At 36.5% G+C, this 23,643-nt stretch overlaps 1 protein-coding gene and 2 long non-coding RNA genes across 13 annotated transcripts in view; 1 reads left to right on the top strand and 2 right to left on the bottom strand.

Moving 5' to 3' along the window:
* Positions 1–5,128: 5,128 nt before the first annotated feature.
* syt9a (synaptotagmin IXa) overlaps positions 5,129–23,643 on the bottom strand; it is a 42,115-nt gene continuing 23,600 nt past the window's right edge. The window contains exons 4-7 of the mRNA XM_057846176.1: positions 13,709–13,829; positions 13,436–13,607; positions 13,149–13,278; positions 5,129–6,569 (exon numbers count right to left, since the gene is read on the bottom strand). Of these exons, the coding sequence (XP_057702159.1) occupies positions 6,501–6,569; positions 13,149–13,278; positions 13,436–13,607; positions 13,709–13,829 (492 nt within the window). The 3' untranslated portion in view covers positions 5,129–6,500. The remainder of the gene's footprint in view (positions 6,570–13,148; positions 13,279–13,435; positions 13,608–13,708; positions 13,830–23,643) is intronic.
* LOC130921883 (uncharacterized) lies at positions 16,109–19,058 on the top strand. The gene is made up of 2 exons (XR_009064425.1): positions 16,109–16,686; positions 16,759–19,058. It is a non-coding gene; the product is annotated as an uncharacterized LOC130921883 (long non-coding RNA).
* On the bottom strand, positions 17,597–21,546 carry LOC130921854 (uncharacterized). Of its 11 annotated transcripts, none has more exons than XR_009064419.1 (11): positions 21,048–21,128; positions 20,242–20,369; positions 19,976–20,113; positions 19,799–19,874; positions 19,417–19,520; positions 19,287–19,341; positions 18,478–19,169; positions 18,319–18,390; positions 18,069–18,184; positions 17,857–17,968; positions 17,597–17,759 (listed from the first exon to the last, which is right to left on the bottom strand). It is a non-coding gene; the product is annotated as an uncharacterized LOC130921854 (long non-coding RNA). The 11 variants fall into 11 exon arrangements; XR_009064410.1 differs by having other exon boundaries at positions 18,069–18,155; XR_009064408.1 differs by having other exon boundaries at positions 18,069–18,390; positions 18,478–18,549; positions 18,751–19,169.

Here is a 23,643-nt window from a genome sequence, read left to right as displayed (position 1 = left end):
TATATTTACAGTCGACGAATGCGACAGATGATACCTAAAAGTATTAATTGTTATTAATTGCCATCCTGCGTGATCCCTTACAGATACAAATAGATGGAGTAGTTTTACTATGATACTACACTGTGGTGTGAAGATATGAAACAGTAATGTAATAATGAAGGAACAGTGCTACATGAAAATGAAGTTTCCATTAATTAAAACTTCAATGATTTCATATACTGTATGTTTGCGGTGAAACATGTGAGTGCAAATGAGGGGATTAGATGGCGACATCGTCTGATATAGACAAGAAAGGGCATCTGCTTTTCCCGTCTTTCCTTGTCTATCTTCGTCTTTCCTTCGGGTAAAATTCCACACTCTGAAACTGTCAATGATTTTGATGATGATGACAATGACAATAAATTCATTCATTCATTCATTCATTCATTATAGGGAATCGCAAGTGGAAATGTTTGATCCCCACTTTCCATGAGGCCAGACTGGAATTTGTTGGGTACCTGTTTGTGACCACATCCATAACTTATCAACACTGAATACATCATGGGGTTCAAATTTATCTTCATAAATCATTGTCTCAAATGTTAACAAAGTCATTTTAATATTCCATCTTTTCTATTTACTGGTGAAATCCTATTTTGCATGAATAGGAGGAATAGCATTTATGAGACACAATTTTCATATTCAATCTTGTTCAGACAATCAGGGATCTGTCTACCTATGTTTGGGAGTTTTGAAATAAGACACTTCTTACCCGAATTACCTGTCTGTAGATCTCTATTACACCTTGGAACTTCATATTTTTAAAATATATACTAAATATATTCTATGATGGCAGCAAATCTTGAGAGACTACAGCTTGGTCAACATCTAAAGGATTTAACTCTCCAAGTGTGGAGTGAAAATAAAATAACCTATTTGAACTTGACCTCAATATTCTATGTCACGATAAAACACTTTGGTATGACTGGTACTGCCTCAACGGTAATGGCTGCCCTTGTACATGTGATAAGACATCACTGATAAATAAACTAAATATTGAATAAAGACATTGTTTCCTCGCTCCCAAACCAACTGTGCCCTTTGGATTTACCAATTTCCATGACAGCAGTGTTGTCGACATAATGATCATTAATGTCAAAGATAATTGAAATGAAACTTATTCTGCAATAGATTGCAACTTTACCAAGCATGCTGGATGCAGTATTAATAGTTTCTCACATTTGCAAGGTCATGGTGACTTTTTTGCCACTGTTATGTGTTTGGTTATACACAGTAAATGTCAGACAAATAATTATCACGCCAAGAAGGATGCTCTGTACACCCGTTTCCTTCATCCTAGCTGGCTACCAGTCAAAGGAGATAGGTGTCATATGTGGCACCCGCTAATGAGCTGTTAACAAGAAATTCATAGTTTAAGTAGTTTTAAAAAAGTGATGAAATGTCCACACTATTTCTTTGCACTTTGTTTTGCATGTAATTATCTAAATATATATATTAGGGCTGTTAAATGATTAAAATTTTTAATCAAGTTAATTACAGCTTGCCATATTTTTCTGGAAATTATTATTGGAATGGAAAGATAATACACAAGATGGATATATACATTCAACATATGGTACATAAGTACTGTATTTGTTTAATATAACAATAAATCAACAAGATGGCATTAACATTATTAACATTCTGTTAAAGCGATCGATGGATAGAAAGACTTGTAGTTCTTAAAAGATAAATGTTAGTACAAGTTATAGAAATGTTATATTAAAACCAATCTTAATGTTTTCGTTTTAATAAAATGTGTAAAATTTTCAATCAAAAAATAAACTAGTAGCCCGCCATTGTTGATGTCAATAATTACACAATGCTCATGGGTGCTTAAACCCATAAATCAGTCGCACCCAAGCGCTAGCAGAGGGCGACAAAACTCCAAAAAACACAAGTAACAAGTTGACATTGCACTGTGCTGTCATTTTAACCTGTTTGAGCAGGGCATGTACGTTAATTGCGTCAAATATTTTAACGTGATTAATTTAAAAAATTAATTACCGCCCGTTAACACGATAATTTTGACAGCCCTAACATACAGCATATTAAAAAAAAAAAAAAAAGTTAAAGCCTAATCAGAAGCAGAATATGTGGACAAGGTCATGGTTGTTAACAAGCTTGTGCTGATGCATAAAGGCCAGATGTGTCCATCGCATAAGGAGACCCTTGACTTTCATAAGAGGGACGTGCATTATTCATGTGGACATCTCAAACACTAGTGGCTATTGAAAGATGCCTTCAAAGCTGAATCAGCTTTAGTTGTTTATTAAACCCTGTTGTGTATTCACTGGGCTCAACTTAAGATATACGTGCTCCATTGAATGCAAATATAAAGCAATTCATATCGGAAAAAGTATTTAAACTTTGACATGCTCTTTAAAATATTGTAGCTTTTTTCCCCTCAAAATTATGGTTAAAATTTCCCCCCGGTAATTCCATTTTTTAGTTACTTTTTAATTTACGTTGTTATGCAATAATTTTTTTAATTGAGTTTTTGTATTTGCTTTAATGTGTGATCCCAATACATTAATCCCAGTAATACTATTCAAGATGTATTCATTTAATATTGAGCAATGAGTTGTAGCTCCTATTATAATAATAATAATAATAATAATGATAATACATTTTATTTAAAGGCGCCTTTCTGCCACTCAAGGTTGCCGTACAATCATTTAGAACTATTAGACAAATTAAAGACTAGAAAAAAAATACTAATAGATGAAGATAATTAGCCGGACAGTAAAACACAAGAAATCAGGGGTTATTATGGGTATGCGAGTCTGAACAGGTGAGTTTTGAGTTTGGATTGAAGAACAGGGAGTGAGTCGGTGTTCCTGAGAGCGGGTGGCAGGGAATTCCAAACCCGAGGAGCAGAGCGGCTGAATGCTCTACTCCCCATAGTACTGAGGCAGGGGGCACAGACAGGTGTATGGAGTTTGAGGACCTAAGGGGGCGGGATTATGTATCACATTAGGTTGTCCTCCTTAGTTTCAATTCATCATCATCTCTACAACAAATAATGTTATCTTTGTTAAGACAGAGTTGTGAACCCTCGTTCTTCACGGTTAATGGGGACCGCCCCATTAACACACCATTTTTTGGTGTGCTCAATGTATATTTATTCAGATTTAACAGCATTAGAGAGATACTGTACACATAAGAAATGTTTTTTCCCTTTTTTCCCAAAGTATAATTAAAAAGAAAAAAGAACATGTATGTTTTAGTAAATGGTTTTTAAGCGCTGCAAATGTTATTAATAATCATGTAGAGATATGTAAAAGGAAAAAATGATTTGTACATACTGTATATACATGCATATATCTTAACATTTTTAAACAAAATACAGAATTTATTTTAATTGAAAAAAATCAGCAATGGACCGAGGGCGCGAAGTTTGAAGCGCGAAGTTTAGCGAGGGATCACTGTATTGAAAAGTAATTGATCATAGACCTCATAATGATATTGAAGGGGCGAGGGGCCAAGTAATAGGGGGCCTGCATTGTCGGCGTGGCCGTCAAAACTAACCGAGTGGAATCACAGACAAAGAGCTTTTTTCGTTTAAAATTCCTTTGAATAAATGCTTAACTCCCTGAATTCTTGATAGATATGGACGCAAAACAGTCTCAATTCTAGGTTAAAAGCAAAAAAAAAAAAAAAACGTGCAGTTGGCATTTACTTTAAGTAAATATGTCTTAGTACGATGCTAGTCTCTTAGTCAATGTGGCGGCCGCCATCTGTAAACAGAGATTTTCCAGTGAAAATTCTTGTGAATAAATGCTTTAATCCCTGAATTCTTTATAGATATGGATGAAAAAAAGTCTCTATTCTTGGTTAAAAGCCAAAAAAAAAACGTGCAGTTAGCATTTATTTTACGTAAATTTGTCAAAATGTGATGCTAGTCTGTTAGTCAATGTGACGGCCGCAATGTGTAAAAAGACCTTTTCCGGTAAAAAAAATTCTTGTGAATAAATGCTTGAATCCCTGATTTCTTCATAGATATGGACCTAAAACAGCCTGGATTCTTGGTTAAAAGCAAAAAAAAAAAAAAAAAACCCGAACGGTAGCATTCTTTTTACGTAAATATGTCGAAGAATGATGCTAGTCCAGAGCGGTTAATTTTTCCCATTGATGTTTTTTTCACAACATTTTAAAATGCATGCATGGTACGAAAAATATAATATTTACCTTGAATCCTCGAACAAATGACTCCTGAGACAATCCTTCCTGTCTTTGTGCAGTACTGCTTTTATACTTTTTAACCTAAATCCGGCATTGGACCGCTGTATATGTTGACTAACTGCGACTAACTGCGAATAACTGAAGCGGACTGTAGGTCGGCCCCCTATTTGAAGGCGTTGCACAATGGCTGCTATACAATTATGAAGTCTGCGAATAGATTGTGCAAGAATACCTAATGAAGTGTCTGATGAGATATGATAACATTCAGTACCTTACACCAGTCCAGCACATACCAGTTTTGCTTGTATTACAGTATGTACTTGTGCTAATGTGAGTTTATTAAAAGATAATAGTTGAATAAGAAACTATGAATTGGTTTTGAATCACAAGCGAATTGATTTAAAAATACATGCTTTTTTTTTATTTTTTTTTTTTAAGTGTGTACATTTCCTAGAGTTTTGCACTTTTCAAAGAACAGAATAACTTTATATTTAGGCTTGTCGGAGCACATTTTTAAAATTATATTATCACAGTTTGTATGTGCATCTGTGTCTGGTTAATGTTATACAGTGTCAGTCATTTAGCTGATCTTGGTGCAGTAGTATTTATTAAGTAGTAATGAATGTTTTATATATGGCAGTTTGTTTGTTTGTTTTTTTACGATCAGTAAATATTTTTGACCTTATAAAAACAGATTGGAAAATATCCCGCGCAGTATGAATAGTGAGGTCAATATTTGTTTATATGACATTTTACTGTAGGAAAACAAATGCCAATGTATCCCTTCATTCTCACTTTCACACCCTTATAAATAACAGGTGTATTTTATTAAATCAGAGGAGCTGGTTTTGTATATATATGAATGAAAGTCATCTCATTGCAGTTACAATGGTTTATTGTCACTGCTTACCGTTAAACAATTAAAACAGAACAGCACTAGCCTAAAAGTAACATCCACATATAGGCACAGTAGAGAGAGGTGGCAATCTCAGAACATTTTAAGTAATAAAAGAATATTTGCTAGGCCACATGACAAGAAATTGGAAGAAAACAGGAATATTTTGATTTCCAATCCAATCCAGTCATCCTTGAACAGATTACAATGGGAAAAACTAAAATCTGTTTTTATTTTCCAGACCAAAAACAGGATCACCTTCAACCATTTCATGTTTGCATGCAAATAAGAATCATTAATACAACTCCTTCTTAAACCAGTCATTTTAGAGTTTGACGGCATCTTGATAAATTATGAAAAACATATTTGATCGCTTCTATTGTGCCAAAGCTGAAATGTATCTGACTGCGCACTGCAAAGGAAATCTTTGAGTGTGTAGTATATGAAATGTTTCCAGGTTTTCGGCTTAAATTTAACCTTAAGAATTTCACAATCTGCTTCCACAAGCAACTGCCCCATCCAAGAAAACCACTATTGCCCATGCATTGATTCTAAACAGTCATACATTGTGCTGCTATTGCAAATAATCTATTGTTGTTACACTTACAAAGCCTTCTGCTCATTATATCACTTTTTGCTGACAAAATTACAATTTAGGCAAATTTGAAGTTGATGCACATACATTGTTTGCTGTATATTTCAAAGATGCACAAATTAGCTATAAAAGCAAAATAAATTGACAGATTTAGCTTGGAATGACAAAACAAATGTATTTTAAAAAAGGAAAATGCTGCTGGTAAAATTGGATCAATAATGGCTATTTTTGTTTGAGTCATATTTATTGACACTATCAATTTTTTCTTCACTAACAATCACTTTCTCAAAAAATCAACTGCTACTGCACATCAACGAACAGAACAACATACAATTGACTCAACGTAAAAGAAAACACAGACAAACGAACAGACAAACAAACAGACAAGAGAGAGATATCCCAACAAGCAAGACCCCATGCACCAATCACCACCAAATCAAAGAGGAGAAAGGCAGTTTGACTGGTTGTAAAGTACATTGTGCAATTACAGATTCACCTCAGATAAAGACAAGTAACAGGACAATATGAAAACTGACTCGTGTAAACCCAGGAAATCAGACGGCAAATGTCTGAGTATGCCTGTGTTTTTTTTTCATGGAACATTATAGAAAAGAAAACATACATCAATGTGATCATTCAACATGCAACTGATCCAGTTGTGTCGTTCCATCCTGAAATACCTTGGACGGCTGCACTATTTTCGCCATTGTGTATGTGAAGTAATCCGCAGCAGCACAAGGCTGAACCGAGGGCCCGTCCAGATGTTACGTAAAATGTTATTCTGGGTTATGGAGAAGGAGGTGCCTTCAGAGAATTACAGGATCCTCCTTGGCTACTACCTGTGGTCCCCTGGTACTAAAAAAAAAAAAGCACAGTGAGAAAAAAATAGGATTTGTGATATTTTCAGGCAAACATATACATTACTCCCCAAAGATAATGTACGACTCATAGTTGTCCTTCAACCGTTGAGACCTTTGTTTTGATTGTTTTGCCTGTTCTCATGTTGTTGGCTACCTGTACTTCGAATCTTCACCTGAGCCAAAAATGGTCTCTCTTCTATTATGTTGAACTTGTTGAACATGTTTTCATCATAGTAGATTCAAGTCCATTTACTAGACTGTACGCACTTTCTTATGAACTGACCTGAGTCTTGGAAGCTGGTTGTATTGTTGCACACTGTGAGCAGTATGTTCCATGACTTCCACTCAGAGGTTGGTAGAGTAGCCAAAAAATGTTCTCAAGTAAGAGTAGCGTTACTTTAAAATAATATTACTCAAGTAAAGGTAAAAGCAGTCGTCCAAAAAATGTACTCAAGTACAAGTAAAAAAATATTTGGTGAAAAGAATAGTCAAGTAATGAGTAACATTGTGAGTAACTGCTCATATATATATTAGGGCTGTCAAAATTATCGCGTTAACGGGCGTTAATTATTTTTTTAAATTAATCACGTTAAAATATTTGACACAATTAACGCAGATGCCCCGCTCAGACACATTTAAATGACGGTACAGTGAAACGCTCACTTGTTAATTGTGTTTTATGGAGTTTTGCCGCCCTCTGCTGGCGCTTGGGTGCGGCTGATTTTATAGGCTTCAGCACCCATGAGCATTGTGTAAGTAATTATTGACATCAACAATGGCAGGCTACTAGTGTATTTTTTGACTGAAAATTTTACAAATGTTATTAAAATGAAAACATTAAGAGGGGTTTTAATATAAAATTTCTATAACTTGTACTAACATTTTTCTTTTAAGAACTACAAGTCTTTCTATCCATGGATCGCTTTAACAGAATGTTAATAATGTTAATGCCATCTTGTTGATTTATTGTTATAATAAACAAATACAGTCCTTATGTACCATATGTTGAATGTATATATCCATCTTGTGTCTTATCTTTCCATTCCAACAATAATTTACAGAAAAATATGGCATATCTATAGATGGTCTGAATTGCGATTAATTGCGATTAATTATGATTAATTAATGTTTAAGCTGTAATTAACTCAATTAAAAATTTTAATCGTTTGACAGCCCTAATATATATATATATATATGTATATATATTTTTTTTAAACAATTGTATTTTTTTCTGAGCAAAACGCTGGCTATATGGACCATTGTTATAATGATACTGTGCAATAACCCATTATATAACCACATTAAGACAAAGAAATACAAAATAAATTTTAAATAATCAGTGAATCCTGGCGAGAAAGAAAAAAAAAGAATCAATAAATCAAGCATTATTCGTCCAAAGAGCATGACTGCCCTCTGGCGGAAAAAAGAGTTTGAATAGTGAAGACCTCCTTCGTAATTACTATTTCGGAATTAAAAGGATCTTCCGGTTTTCCGTGGTCAATCGGTGCCATATAAAAACTGGGAGAGAGGGTAAAATCCGCACTTTCGAGTCATGTTGAGTCCCGCGCTTTATATCAAATAATTTTTTACGGTGCTTTAAAGACACCATATGATGAACAGGCTGGCATGAAGATAGAACGGCAAGCTTGCGTCTGATTGGTATGATGGAGTCATGTGATTATTGTTACGACGTCTCATTGGTCAAATCGGTAGAGCTACCCCGGAAATACATCAGGCAAGTCTACTCTTGGCATCGCTGGCAAAAATAAAAAAATGAATCTAATATGTAGAATAAAGAGGGAAAATGTAACGACTCTTGTGTAGCCCAAAGTAGCGGAGTAAGAGTAGTGTTTTGTCTTCACAAATCTACTCAAGTAAAATTTAAAAGTTGAGCTTGATAAAACTACTCTTAGAAGTACATTTTTCTCAAAAAGTTACTCAAGTAAATGTAACGTAGTACAAACGCGTTACTACCCACCTCTGCTTCCCCCATAAACAAAGATGGAAAAAAATTCAAAAAATGAACAATAGCCTGTATTGTTATCATCACCAACCATAATATATTGTATATATATTTACTTCATTCAATTCATATGATATTAAAAATTAATCCACACAACCAATCAAAACCAAAAGCAAGGTTTTTGTTGTTGTTGTTGATTTTTTAACCCAAACCAAGAGTAAAATGTTGACATTTTACTCACTGTTCTAATGTGATGGTTTTCTGAGCAAAAACAATTGCAAAGCAAAAATGTTTTACAGAGAAATTTGTTCACACGTTTGTAAATGGTAGTCGAAATGATACAATTTAAGCTACAGTATTTGTCCTTTGTAGGTGGCACTCTGGAGTCAAGCCTCTTTAACGAGATATTTAGTCATTTAGCTGCTTTATCATAATACTGTACGGACTGTGTATTAAATGAAAAAGTAACTTACACAGCTGGTGTCAGTGTTACCTTATCTTTGTTAACATCTGGAATAAACAAAATTTCTCACTGAGATGGGAGATGAAGGATATGGTGACAAGAACCCCCGATGAATCGTGAGGGCAGGCTGGAGTAGATTTATGCTAAAAAAATAAGCAAGGCGGTCAAAATTTGGCCATTACAGATGTGAGTTATGGTTTGTTTAGAGCAGTAAACCATCTAGCTGGCTACTTGCTAGTTTAACTAATCTAAATCACCACTGTATTAATATAGTGAGTATAAAATGACATAATTATTTATTAGAGTTGTGTTGTTTCACTTCAGTGATCAATTAGAGATAGCTACAACACATTTAGTGTGACATGTTTTTCTTCTTGACCTGTGTTGATAGCAGATTAAAGACTAACATAAAACTTGTTTTGACATTGTAATTCAACAAGATGACAGATTTTGTCATGTTTTGCACAGTATATTCTAGCTGCTCAGGTCAAACAAATTTAAGTCAAAAGATCATTACTGCCACATGGTGGTACCATAATTATAAAAAAAATAAAAAATAAAAAACGATCCCTTCTTCCACTTAGATGGGAATTAAAACGAACAGATAACATGTTTCAGTTGTTCCTACTCTTTCTGTTAAATTTCAAAGTGTGACCATGATGGTAATTGCACATCTCTTCATCATGCATCTTCTATTACCAGCCATGTGACCTGCTCATAGAAAGTTGGTTGCAATTCAAGTGGAAGAAAATTCATCTCTTCTCGCCTTAGGTCGAATCATGACAAGGCTTTGTCTTCCCTTTTCCCTCTCATTAGTTTCCCGCTGTGAGATTTAAAATAAATTTGCTGATAACAATTTAACATGACGTAACTGGCACAAGCAGAGCAAGCAGGGCTCTTTGATAGAGTCAAAACATGAGAAGCTATTAACGATATTGAGAGCATAGTCTCAACTAGTTATAGTGCAGTTTAAAGAATATAGTGTTAGCTGTTTCCTTCCAGCCGAACGGCTGATTATTACCTGTTTGTTACTTTTGTTTTGTCATATCTGCTTGTTGAACACAGTTATTATTTGTAGCTTTAGTTCCTTGCTTCATATCAGGCTATTTTTAGTCCAACTTAATTGAATGAATGGTGAGAGGCAAGCATGCAAACTAATGCCGTTACTTATATGTCACTTTTCACTCAGATTTTTTTTCAAAAATGCTTTTTTTTTTGCTCATTTTACTATCAACTTCAATTAAAAAAAAAAAAAAAAAACATTAAATATCAGTGCCATCTCAAGGATTTAAGCTCAACTGAGTACAATATGTGTCTCTTTCAAATAAAAGCTACTAATTTTTCGTCAACCTTGCTTGTTCTGAAATATCAGACAAAATATATGTAAGGTAAATGGTAAATGGTGTTATAGGGTGATGATGTGGCAACATGGCATTTCCTCAAATCTCTTAGTCATACTACAATCAAGACTGCTGTGAAGAAATATTGTGAAAAGTCTAAAGTTAAATGCCCAAGAAATTGTGCAATCTCAAATTTGAACAAATTATGCAGGAAGAAAATACCTCCAAAAGTCCAAGGTCTCTCAAGCATAACATGAGTTGTATGACATCCAACTCTGATTATGAGTGGTGTACTTTTGTTGGTTGTCTAGAAAAAAAATCGGGCTTTTCTATATTCTGGAATTCAGCAAAAGCCTCCTTTCACATTTCTCTGGTGTCATCCACACTGCAATTACAGCTTTGACATGATAAATAGGCTTAGTATCTTCGAATCACTATGATATGATGTGACATTCCAACCATTATTATAATCTTTGGTTCATTGTGTTCTTGGCATTTTCAACTCAGTCTCGGTATTTCTGAGCAATTTCCAAGGAGTAAAAAGTTCTAGTTGAGAAATGAAGTGCATGCCTGTTTTCTTCGGCACTTGGGACCACTTGCCACCATTCACAGTGACAATAGAATCTGACCAGCAGTGTACCCTTTCTCATTAAGAAAGTTAATGAGGTGATGAATTCTCTTAATGCCCTCTTTTACGTCTGACAAAAGACTTCCTAGATTTTGCAGATAATTAATTCAAAGGCATGGGCTCTGGAATTAAAGTCCACCCTGGCAGAGAGAGCTTTTTCTCTCGCTCCACTTCAAGCTGTTTCCCTGAAGCCAAAACACTTGAACCTGCTTTCCCTGAGGTTAGACTCCAAAATAAGTCCACTGAGCCCAGGCTCCAATTTATTTTACTTGGGCAGTTTCTGTATTTGGAAAATATAAACTCACTGACCGCTTCATTGGGCGCACTGCACAATGGACTATGATCTAAAAATCTACCTTTAATGAAGCTAAAAGACCTGGCATCCTGAAAGTTCCCGAATAGATTAAAGTTTCTGTTCATTATGAAGCCCAGACTTTTATAACAAATTAAGATTGCTTACGTTTGAATGTTGAGCCCTCAAACTAGTATTATTTTAACACTTTGACTGCCATCAACATTCAATCTTTCTTGTCTGACTGTCAAAATGGATTGGACATCTATTGCTGGTAATAGGTACAGTGGGGCAAATAAGTATTTAGTCAACCACCGATTGTGCAAGTTCTACTACTTGAAAATATTAGAGAGGCCTGTAATTGTCAACATGGGTAAACTTCAACCATGAGAGACAGAATGTGGGGAAAAAAAACAGAAAATCACATTGTTTGATTTTTAAAGAATTTATTTCCAAATTTGAGTGGAAAATAAGTATTTGGTCACCTACAAACAAGCAAGATATCTGGCTGTCAAAGACGTCTAACTTCTTCTAACGAAGTCTAACAAGGTCTAACGAGGCTCCACTCATGTTTTAACTCATTATTGGTATAAAAGACACCTGTCCACAATGTCAGTCAGTCAAAATACCAAACTCCACTATGACCAAGACCAAAGAGCTGTCGAAGGACACCAGAGACAAAATTGTAGACCTCTCCCTGTGGCGTCAAAATGATAACAAGAACGGTGAACAAAAATCCCAGAACCACACTGGGGGAACTTGGGAATGACCTACAGAGAGCTGGGACCACAGTAACAAAGGCTACTATCAGTAACACAATGCGCTGCCTGGGACTCAAATCCTGCACTGCCAGACATGTCCCCCTGCTGAAGAAAGTATACGTCCAGGCCGTCTGCGGTTCGCTAGAGAGCTGGGAGAATGTGTTATGGTCAGATGAAACCAAAATAGAACTTTTTGGTAGAAACACAGGTTCGTGTGTTTGGAGGAGAAAGGATACTGAATTGCATCCGAAGAACACCATACCCACTGTGAAGCATGGGGGTGATGCTTTGGGGCTGTTTTTCTGCAAAGGGACCAGGACCACTGATCTGTGTAAAGGAAAGAATGAATGGGCCATGTATCCAGAGATTTTGAGTGAAAATCTCCTTCCAATAGCAAGGGCATTGAAGATGAGACGTAGCTGGGTCTTTCAGCAGGACAATGATCCCAAACACACAGCCAGGGCAACAAAGGAGTGGCTTCGTAAGAATCATTTCAAGTTCCTGGAGTGGCCTAGCCAGTCTCCAGATCTCCACCCCATAGAAAATCTGTGGAGGGAGTTGAAAGTCCTTGTTGCCCAACGACAGCCCCAAAACATCACTGCTTTAGAGGAGATTTGCTTGGAGGAATGGGCCAAAATACCAGCAACAGTGTGTAAGAAGCTTGTGAAAAGTTACAGAAAATGTTTGGCCTCTGTTATTGCCAACAAAAGCTACATAACAAAGTACTGAGATGAACTTTTGGTATGACCAAATACTTATTTTCCTCCATGATTTGCAAATAAATTCTTTAAAAATCAATGTGATGTTCTGTTTTTTTTTTTTTTTCACATTCTGTCTCTCATGATTGAGTTTTACCCATGTTGACAATTACAGGCCTCTCTAATATTTTCAAGTGGGAGAACTTGCACAATTAGTGGGTGACTAAATACTTATTTGCCCCACTGTATATTTAATATAAATTCTAATCCGTACATTTTACCAACGACCACAACACATAACCTGTGAATATTTTACCTAAAATGATAGTGAATGAGTTAGGTATTCAACATATGTCACAGTTTGAAAAATGTAATTTCTTATACTACTTGCATTGACATGAAACAGTCACATCTTATTAAAGTCATCACCTCAACAAGAGGATGCCAGTGGGCAACAGGTTTTCGGGGGTACGTGAGCATTTCACTCCAGTGGTCGCGACCAAGGTTGTCCGCATCGTTGCCCACCCGGCACACACCGATGACCTCATTATGACCGACTCTGTGCACACAGGAAGAAAGACAAGACAGATAGTCATCTACTGCACTGCAGTAGCCTATATGTTGTTGAATGTGAACAACAAGCACAGTTGTGTGTTAGTTATCAAAGGTTTCCAGTAGTCGAAAACAGAGGAAGAATTGTTGCTGGAGTTTCTAACCGGTCGTAATCCATCACTGCAATCAACAAGCTGATTTGCTCTATGTTCTCAGGGGGAACGTCGAAAACAATGGCCTCGTTATAGACTGGATTCAAAGTGTTCCTCTTTGTGGAAGTCTTCCGCTTCTTCAGTCTGCGGCCGTCACACATAAGTGAAACCTTCACGTATGGATCTGGTGGTTTGAGAGGAATAACAAAACATAATTAAACAAATTCAGGACACAGATGAAGTCTCAGAACTAAAAACATTTAACAGAATTTGACTTTTAGTTACCAGATGCACCCGTAATATCCATGGCCTTTAGATTGCGGGCCTTTATCATTGTGATGGTCAGTCTCCCGGCAGTTGGTAAGTAACACAGAGAAAACATTAGATCACCCAGATCCACGTTATCCTAAAAACAATAATAAATCGCAGGTAAGCACTCATTGCATTCATAATAAATACAGGCAAATGAATGTTAGTTTTTCAAAACTGATTTGATGGCGTGGACTAAGTGGATAAGGTGATGTGCCATGATTGTCTTTTAATTAACATACAGTATGCTCTTTTTTTCTATAGAGACAAGAGATTCACTGAATGCTTCGATGGATGAAGACAGAATTACACATATCACTTATTCCGAAAGTAACTCCATAGTACAGGTGTTGAGCAGCACACAAATATGATTTGCTTTGAATTACACACAATCATTGTTGTTACATGTGACAAAGTTGACAGTATTTTAACTGGGATTTCAGGTGAGTCATCTATAATAGAAATGTCACTTTCAAATAACTGTTCAAGTGGGCATTTTTAAGAGCTATACTGAAAAGCACCCTTGACAATTGAGTATGCCAGCTCTGATAAGCATGGCCAGGTGTTAGATGCTAAGCCAAGCCATTACTGTGGTTAATCAGATGGCCATTCTACCTGCTTAAATGAAATAGACAAGAAATAAATTGTATCATTTTCTTTAAAATGCAAATAGAAAGCGAATAATATTACAAGACAAGCAGGAAATTAAGCAGGGAAAAAAAATCTTATTTTTTAAACCATTATCAAACAACATCATCTAATCAATGCAGAAGATTAGAATACTTATTTTATTAATAAATGGTGGGTAACGAGTTTATCATCATTTCATGTTCAGCAATTCTTTATCAGTAACTGATAATGATACGAAACGATAAAGGACATATCCTTTATTGTACTTGCTCATCTCTCTTTCATTATCAGGACCTTTCTTTACTGACTGCAAGACTTGCGTTTCAGGCTACGTTTTGCTACAAGCCCTGGCTGAAAAATAATAGTTACGTCTAAAATTATATATAACTACTGATATATATAACTTCAATTATTTTTATTATGTTGAAATCTAGGAGTTATGTTTGCGGGATTATTGAAAATATTTTATGTCACAATCTTTGCAAGATTAAGCATTTTATTTTTTCAATGCAAATTACAAAGTATATCAATACAACTTTGTAAATTCTTTTTTGTTTCCTTTCTGGTAAAACTACTTGAAAATGTCATTGCATAGTGATTACGGTGACAATAGATATGTCTTGTTAAAAGAAAAAAAAATACATATGCATGCTTTCTCCTTGCTGAAAAAAACAGCTTGCCTCTCAGAAAATATTGAAGCAGTAATTGTGCCCCAATTTTGCTTCATTCGTATAAATTGACTAAAATTGCCGATGGCTGCAACATATCCCTCTCCGAGATGTACTGTATTTACACAGACTGTTGACTTATGCGTCAAGGCCAACTGTGCACAGAAAACAACAGTCTGTGCTTAGCATGTGTTTCTATGTGCTGTAGCTAAGCTCTGAGGACTGTAAAAGAAAACAGTTCAACATATGATGGAAGCACACCAGATTGTCAATCACATGCCACCGATGCATGTCATTCTGTTGTAGCATTGATTAACAATCAATTTTGGGTTAAATGGCAGCCCCAAAAAAACATCTTTTGGGATTCTGTACACAAATCAATATTTTCAAAATCAATACCCTCTTTTAGATGCACTGACAAAACAACTAAATCAACCCCCCAATTGGTAGGCACTTTTATTATTGATGCAACTGTAAAAAGGTTATTAGGAATCAAATATGAGATATGAGGCGCGATACAAGTCAGCAGGCATCACAACGTATAATTAATAGAATGACAAATATAGCTGCTGCTGGCAGTCATCAGTGCTTGCTCTAAAATTAACTAACATTACTGGTGCTGCTTCTCTGTACAGTAGGTGCAAATACTAATATACAGTGCCCTCCATAATTATTGGCACCTCTGAAAAAGATGTGTTTTTTAGCTTCTAATATATATATAGTTTTTAATTCAAATAATATGGGACCTTAATGGAAAAAAGAGAAAAATCCAACCTTCAATACAAGTGCATTCATTCAGTGGGGATAAAATCCCACATAAAGAAAAAAATTATTTGACATCAAATAATGTGTGTCACAATTATTAGCACCCCTGGTGTTAATACTTTGCACAACCCCCTTTTGCCAGCAAAACAAGGTCTGGGGACTGAGATGGCCATGGGAGGAGCTTGATTTTGTGTCTGGTGAACCATTTCTGTGTAGATTTGGCCATATGTTTAGGGTCATTGTCTTGCTGAAAGACCTAGTGACGACCCATCTTCAGCTTTCGGGCAGAGGGCAATATGGGGTCAGATTAGTCTCATAAGTACTCGTACATACATTGTGGGATTCGTAAACACATAGCACGCGAAACACACACACATTGTGGGATTCGTACACACATAGCATGCGAACCACACGCAATTGTGGGATTCGTACACACATAGCACGCGAACCACACACATTGTGGGATTCGTAAACACATAGCACGCGAAACACACACACATCGTGGGATTCGTAAACACATAGCACGCGAAACACAAACACATTCACCAAATGTGTGTGTGAATTGTTTTACGCGCATTTGCAACGTGCTTCCAATTACAAATTCCCACTTACGAATACAAATTCCCACTTACGAATGTGTGGATCGTTTTGATACCCGTCATGCGCAACTGAGAAGAACACATGCATTTTTTTAACTGGAGCCCGTCTTCAGCCAATCAGACGTCTTCTTCTTAAACAGCCAATCACAAGGGCTGGGCTGTTTCGTTACGTCACTGCTGTGCGCCTTCAAGTCCGGTGTACTGAGTGACAAGTGACAAATGGGGAGCTTTTGTAAAAGTAGGAGCCCCGTTTTTGACAGCTCAACTCGACCGCGGGGACTATCGATGCAAGGTGTCCCGTCGAACAAATGTAGCGTACGTGTAGCATACGTTTAACGGTTTTGCCTTTCTCTGTCATTGACAGCTGAAGACGTCCCATCCATTTTGAGTGGGAGGACCTCCCATGCACTTCAAATGTATTGGATGTCAACTGGTGAAAAACTCATTGAACCGCTCAGCAGAGGGATGATGAGAGCAAGATTAGATGTCTAATACTGTACTATATGTGGCACATTTTTAACAGGCTTTTTTTCCGCTAAATAAATCTTTTTAAGATTACTTTCTCCATTTCAAGCCTATTTGAAAGTCATACTTGGGAAAATTCAGACTTCTTAATGTATGATTGTGATGTCTATGCTTAAACCAATTTAAGACCATTTTAAAAGGAAAAAAATAGACATTATAAGCCTGTTAAAAATGCTACCTACAGTGACAGTATTTAAAGGATGGTAGTCTATTACGGATATAAAAAAATATATTTTTTGAAAGACTTGGAGCAACAGAGCTTTCTTGCCAAATGAATCACATTTGATACACTTAGGATTTAGAACTCTTTCCTCAAAAAAAAAAAAAAAAAAAAAAAAATGGATGCAAGTCAACTCATGCATCTGCATGTTCCATGAGAAAAACAGGATTTAACAAGGAAAATAGATATTAGAGCGCTTATTACACATTTTTCTTTACAAATTTGGAAAAAAAAAGGTTTAAGACCTTATTTTTCACATTTTGTGATTCTCTGACAATTGCCACATGAATTTTACTACCTTTTTAAACACTTTTTTTTATTGCGACAAACCTAATAAGTGATCAATGATGGCAAGAGAGGATAAAGCGCAGCAGCAAATCCTCAGATCTGTTCTTTGGATGCCTTTGAAAGTAAATAGTGACATTGAGAGCAATCAGGAGTTCAATTATGTGAGGTGAGGAGACCAAGTAAGTTTTGAGACATTTTTTTTATTTAAATAGACATCTCAGACTCCCAGCCTGTAGGAGGGCACAGGCTAGATCTCCTCGAGCCTTCAGAACTTCGGGAAGGTGGGTCTGGTTGTGCCTGAGATCTCCATTGGCCATATACTCTTCCGCAAACTGAAATGGCATTTTAGGCATTCTGTTACATATCAGTGCTAAACAACAACAGCAGCAAAGTTTTACTGCAGAGACTCCGAAATCTTAAAATCATTACCTTTAATGTGAAAACCCCACAGCTACTGTTGTTCTGCTGCTTGTTATGGGCCACAGTTTTGGTAGTCCAAGTTTCTATTTGGAACTCACGGCCCGCCAACCTCAAGAAGTTCCTAATTATTGTTTTATAAGCAAAACAATGAAGATGAACATTGAACTATTAACTTCCATATTAACATAATACTAGGAATTTAAACTTTCTGAAGCGGTTACCTCCAATTCCGCAAGATTTTGCTCATATTTGTCCTCGTTACTCAAGGGATCGTTGATCACCAGTGTTCTCTTAGAAATGTGGACAATCTATAAAAGGTTAGTTCCTTTGTGTAATTCTGCACAATGACAGATTTATGTAGTTAACTTACTAATGAAATTTAACTTCTGTATGGCATCAGCTAAATTAATAGCTATATATAATACATTCCAGAATCGGTAGGTCTTAAGAAAATATAAGAAACCCACTAACCACTAAAATCCAATGAGCGCATACAGGACAGGACAGGACAAATACACTTTTTTTTTCAACAGGGAATTTCCTCTGAAGAACATACAATACCAAATTATTGTTATTTTGGGTTACTGGCGTTAAAATAATATAGCTAAATATTGGCATGAAATGGATTACCTTTCTAACAGGCTGAAATTTTCCCAAAAGCAGACTCCCAGCTACCACAGCAGAGAGTTGGTGAATGGGCTCCTGTTAAAAAAAGGGGTAACAACATTACAACTATACTCCGGCAAAAAATAAATGCATTGAGAAAAACTATATCCAGCACTTGGCTGCTGCCTTTCAATGAGGATATGCATGTATGCATCAAATACTTGCATAGCAAAATAAAAAAATTGGCAAAAGGCAAGAATCTTTGTTATTTGCTAAACACTTATTGCTCCCACTGACTTCATCAGACAGCCAGCCGTTGCCTTTTAGCGTATGAAAAGATGTGTCGTATAATTTATACGGTCCAACGACAGCCTCCACCTTGCCTTGATCCTCTGCAGCCCACAGTAATTTAACTGAAAACACAACATTGTTAAATCAAAAAAGTTATTATTTACGGCACTTGACCAGATGACCATCCGGTCAAAATTATCTACTGAATAGGCCAAACCACCAAACAAATCCTGTCGGTCGTTCACCAATTTTGTAAGAGCTGTACGAAGTAGAAGGGTACAATTAGATATACATTTTAGAACACCAACAACAACTTGCCGTTTTATGTTTGCTATTTGTCCTCTCATCCAGCCCATTCGTCTTAGGATGATATGCAGCTGTAACACTCCTTTCAATGCACAGGAGGCACAAAGGTTATCGTTGAGCTGAAAAATTGATACATTGTAAATAAATCCAATTAAAAAAATAAAAAATAAATAAAAAAGGGGGAAAACAACAATGCCAAAATCCCACTGTGAAAATAATTTAATGCATTCAGATACCTAATTGACAAATTCTCTTCCTTGGTCGGACAGGATTCTTTGGGGGCATCTGTGTCTATAAACAATTGAGCAGATACGTTATGCCACTTCTGATGCTGTTTTGTTTTTTAAAGGAAAGGCCTCAACACACTTGGAAAAATAATCGGTGGCAGTAAGAATGTACTGAAAGCCATCCTTGGTTTTTGGGAGAGGCCCAGTCAGGTCTATCCCAACCAACTCCCAAACAGCAGACACCTGTGAAAGGCAAATCCAATATTGAACATATCTCTTACAGCTATTCCTACAAAATCTGAAGAGCACCATGTTTTATCTTTGAAGTTTTTAACTTAATCTGGGTAGATGGCTCCCACCTTGATATGAAGGGAACACATAAAAACCTAATTTTCACGCATGTCCAAATATTAAATACATGCGTGACATTAGACAAAGCTGTTTCCAATTTTTCACGCATGTAATAAAAACCAGAAATACATTTCTTTATTTGATTACACACGGTCAGTATGAAAATATACCTTAATGCTTTGTAATGGCTGTGTCACACACAGCCAAAGAGTTACCAGTCCTCTGACATCCGTCGCATTCAGAGACCTTAAAACAAATCGTCATGAGAAACGGGTCAGGTTAATAAGATCTGAAATAGCTCACCAAAATTAGTTAGTGACAAAATGCAGAAATAAACCATCACATACCCATCAGTCAATGTCCACCGTCATGCCATCCCAATAATTTCTGGAGTACATTGAGGATCTGGTTTTAACAGTGCCTGTGTGTGCACCAATTGAAGCCGAGTGTACTTCATTAAACAGTGATCGTGCTTCTGTTTGGGACTGGATCACATATAAACACAAATACACACAAATAACAATTATATAGCTGTATACACACACACACACACACACACACATATATATATATTATAAATAACAGCAACATCACAAATACTTTGCCTACTCACCCTTCAGTTTGAGCTTCTGCATATATCTTCTTAAAGCACATTTCTGAGATTCACTATAAATTAGGGAATTCACCCCTAGACATAAAATTGAAAATCTCCTGGAACCTCTTCTCCATGTTGTACACCAACTGTAAAGCACATGCACAGAAAGACAAATTTGAAAAATGACTTCCAAATACTTTATACATACACTCCCGAAAACAATGATTAGCAGTTAAGCTTTTTTGAAAAATTTTAATATATATAGGACTTAGCCTTCACAAAATATAATGGCTTAATTGGGTCACTAGCCATATGGTTAATTTCTGTATGATTTCAAGCACGAAACTCCATTAAAACCCAGGTGACCCAAATGTTTAATGCTTATATCATACAATGCTAACTTCCGTACGCTGTTAACCGGCTATAATGTAAAAAAATCTCTCTTGAACAATAACCGAATCGCCATTAAAACTTTGGCGACCAACATGTTTACTGCTTAGACGTTAACTTCATTAGGCTTTTGTCTTGCAATATCATCAATATTCCAATTCAGTCTTTCGTGTATATGTATTTGCTTACAGAGGTTAGCGGACAAAACGCACTATACAATGAATATACTTTAGAAATATTACTCCCTTCCAACGACAACAATAGAAGCAAGGAAGCTAGTGTTTACTCCTTATCATGAGACGTTAACTTCGTTACGCTTTCGTCTTGCAATATCAACAATATTCCAATTAAGTATTTCGTGTATATGTAATTGCTTACATAGGTTAGTGGTCAAAAGGCACTATAAAAAGAAAATACTTTAGAAATTTACTTACCCGCACGACAACCGCATGAACTGCGTCGTAGTCTAAAAGGAATCTCCAGCCGGACTTGAAGGCGCACAGCAGTGACGTAACGAAACAGCCCAGCCCTTGTGATTGGCTGTTTAAGAAGAAGACGTCTGATTGGCTGAAGACGGGCTCCAGTTAAAAAAATGCATGTGTTCTTCTCAGTTGCGCATGACGGGTATCAAAACGATCCACACATTCGTAAGTGGGAATTTGTATTCGTAAGTGGGAATTTGTAATTGGAAGCACGTTACAAATGCGCGTAAAACAATTCACACACACATTTGGTGAATGTGTTTGTGTTTCGCGTGCTATGTGTTTACGAATCCCACGATGTGTGTGTGTTTCGCGTGCTATGTGTTTACGAATCCCACAATGTGTGTGGTTCGCGTGCTATGTGTGTACGAATCCCACGATGTGTGTGTGTTTCGCGTGCTATGTGTTTACGAATCCCACAATGTGTGTACGAATCCCACAATGTGTGTGTGTTTCGCATGCTATGTGTTTATGAATCCCACAATGTGTGTACGAGTACTTATGAGACTAATCTGACCCCATAGGGCAACAGATTTTGATTTAAAATGTCCTGGTATTTCAAAGCATTCATGATGCCATACACCCTAACAAGGTTCCCAGGGCCTTTGGAAGTGAAACAGCCCCACAGCATCACTGACCCACCCCCATACTTCACAGTGGGTATGAGGTGCTTTTCAGCATGCGTATCTTTCGTGGCACGCCAGACCCACTTAGAGTGTTTGTTGCCAAAAAGCTCACTCTTGGTCTCACACAAAAATACACACGGTCCCAGGCTTCAACTGGGACCGTGTGTATTTGCAGGACTGTGAAGTATGGGGTTGGGTCAGTGATGCTGTGGGGCTGTTTCGCTTCCAAAGGCCCTGGGAACCTTGTTAGGGTGCATGGCATCATGAATGCTTAGAAATACCAGGACATTTTAAATCAAAATCTGTTGCCCTCTGCCCGAAAGCTGAAGATGGGTCGTCACTGGGTCTTTCAGAAAGACAATGACCCTTAACATATGGCCAAATCTACACAGAAATGGTTCACCAGACACAAAATCAAGCTCCTCCCATGGCCATCTCAGTCCCCAGACCTTGTTTTGTTGGCAAAAGGGGGTTGTACAAAGTATTAACACCAGGGGTGCTAATAATTGTGACACACATCATTTGATGTCAAATATTTTTTTCTTTATGTGGGATTTTTTCCCCCCTGAATGAATGCACTTGTATTGAAGGTTGGATTTTTCTCTTTTTTTCCATTAAGGTCCCATATTATTTGAATCAAAAACAAATATTAGAAGCTAAAAAACACATCTTTTTCAGGGGTGCCAATAATTATGGAGGGCACTGTATATATTGTACTTTCAAGTTGGGTCTTAGTATGCAAACAGTTGACAGGTTTGTTTTGTGTATTTTGGTGACGAGACATTACCTCTTTAAAAAAATATTATTCAGAGGCCAAGTGTTATAGTATGGATAAAGGCGAATAAGTGAGACTATGAAATCAACCACTTTACTCACAAACCTGGTATGAGTTTCAGAAGCTCAAATGTTAGTGAGCGCATAGAATTACCCTGAGCCCTTGCTCAATTCTGAAAAGTTTGGCGTAATGTAGAATGGACTGTTTATGATCATAAAGAAAAATGACCACATTTACATACTTGACGCATCCCAATGTGCCATCATGTCATAATTACATTTGGAACTGCAGAAAACAATGGAGTTGATTGGGGGTGGGAACTACTCAGATCAACACACCAACTGTGCTTACTGATTTTTTTCTGGCCCAATTAAGCAGACAAAAATGTTTGGCTGACTTTTCCAAACTAGCAACAGATGTGTGGATACAAAATGCTGTAAATGTGTTTTTTATACATTAAATTTAGCCATTGCACTGTATAGTGTGATTGCCTTTTTTTTAAGGTTGTAATTTCAATAATGAATCTTATGCAATAGCCTTTGCTCCTTTTTTCTCCCAGTAAGACAAAGCACAAGAAGGAACAGTTAAGAAATTGTTAATGAGTTCTTTCCAGAAACCCATTGCTTCCTTTAGTCATTGTGAGAGCAATCTTTTACTTCAAGTATCCAGTTCAGTATAATTCTTTGAAGCATTCATTGCATATGATGAATTGAACGTGTAACATTCATTGTAATATATCAAATATGGGTCTATTGTTAATGTTTGAAATGTTTGGTAATGGAAGTTGATATTAATTTTTAAAATGTCATAAATGTCAGTTGAAATTTGGGGTAGGGGTTCCTTTTAAGGGGCTATAACTTCAGGGTCACAAAAGTGCAGACAATATAATAAGCTGCAATAGCTGTATTTCACCAAAGATACAATGCTGTTTTGATTGACGTCGAGAAAGAGAAGCTGTATTCATATAACAATATGATAATTAATATAATTGCAGCATGAAGTGGTTTAGACTGTGCTGCAGCAGTTCATATTGTGCACTCTTGTGTACCTATTTGAGGTTACCGTAAATGCATAAAGTTCTCTCTGTATTATTGTATTTTGCAACAATCTAGATAATAATCACAATTTAATGAACACTTCCCAATAA

This window comes from Corythoichthys intestinalis, chromosome 1 (assembly GCF_030265065.1).
Source record: "Corythoichthys intestinalis isolate RoL2023-P3 chromosome 1, ASM3026506v1, whole genome shotgun sequence".
NCBI classification, from domain to species: domain Eukaryota; kingdom Metazoa; phylum Chordata; class Actinopteri; order Syngnathiformes; family Syngnathidae; genus Corythoichthys; species Corythoichthys intestinalis.
This window is presented reverse-complemented; position numbering and strand designations above follow the sequence as displayed.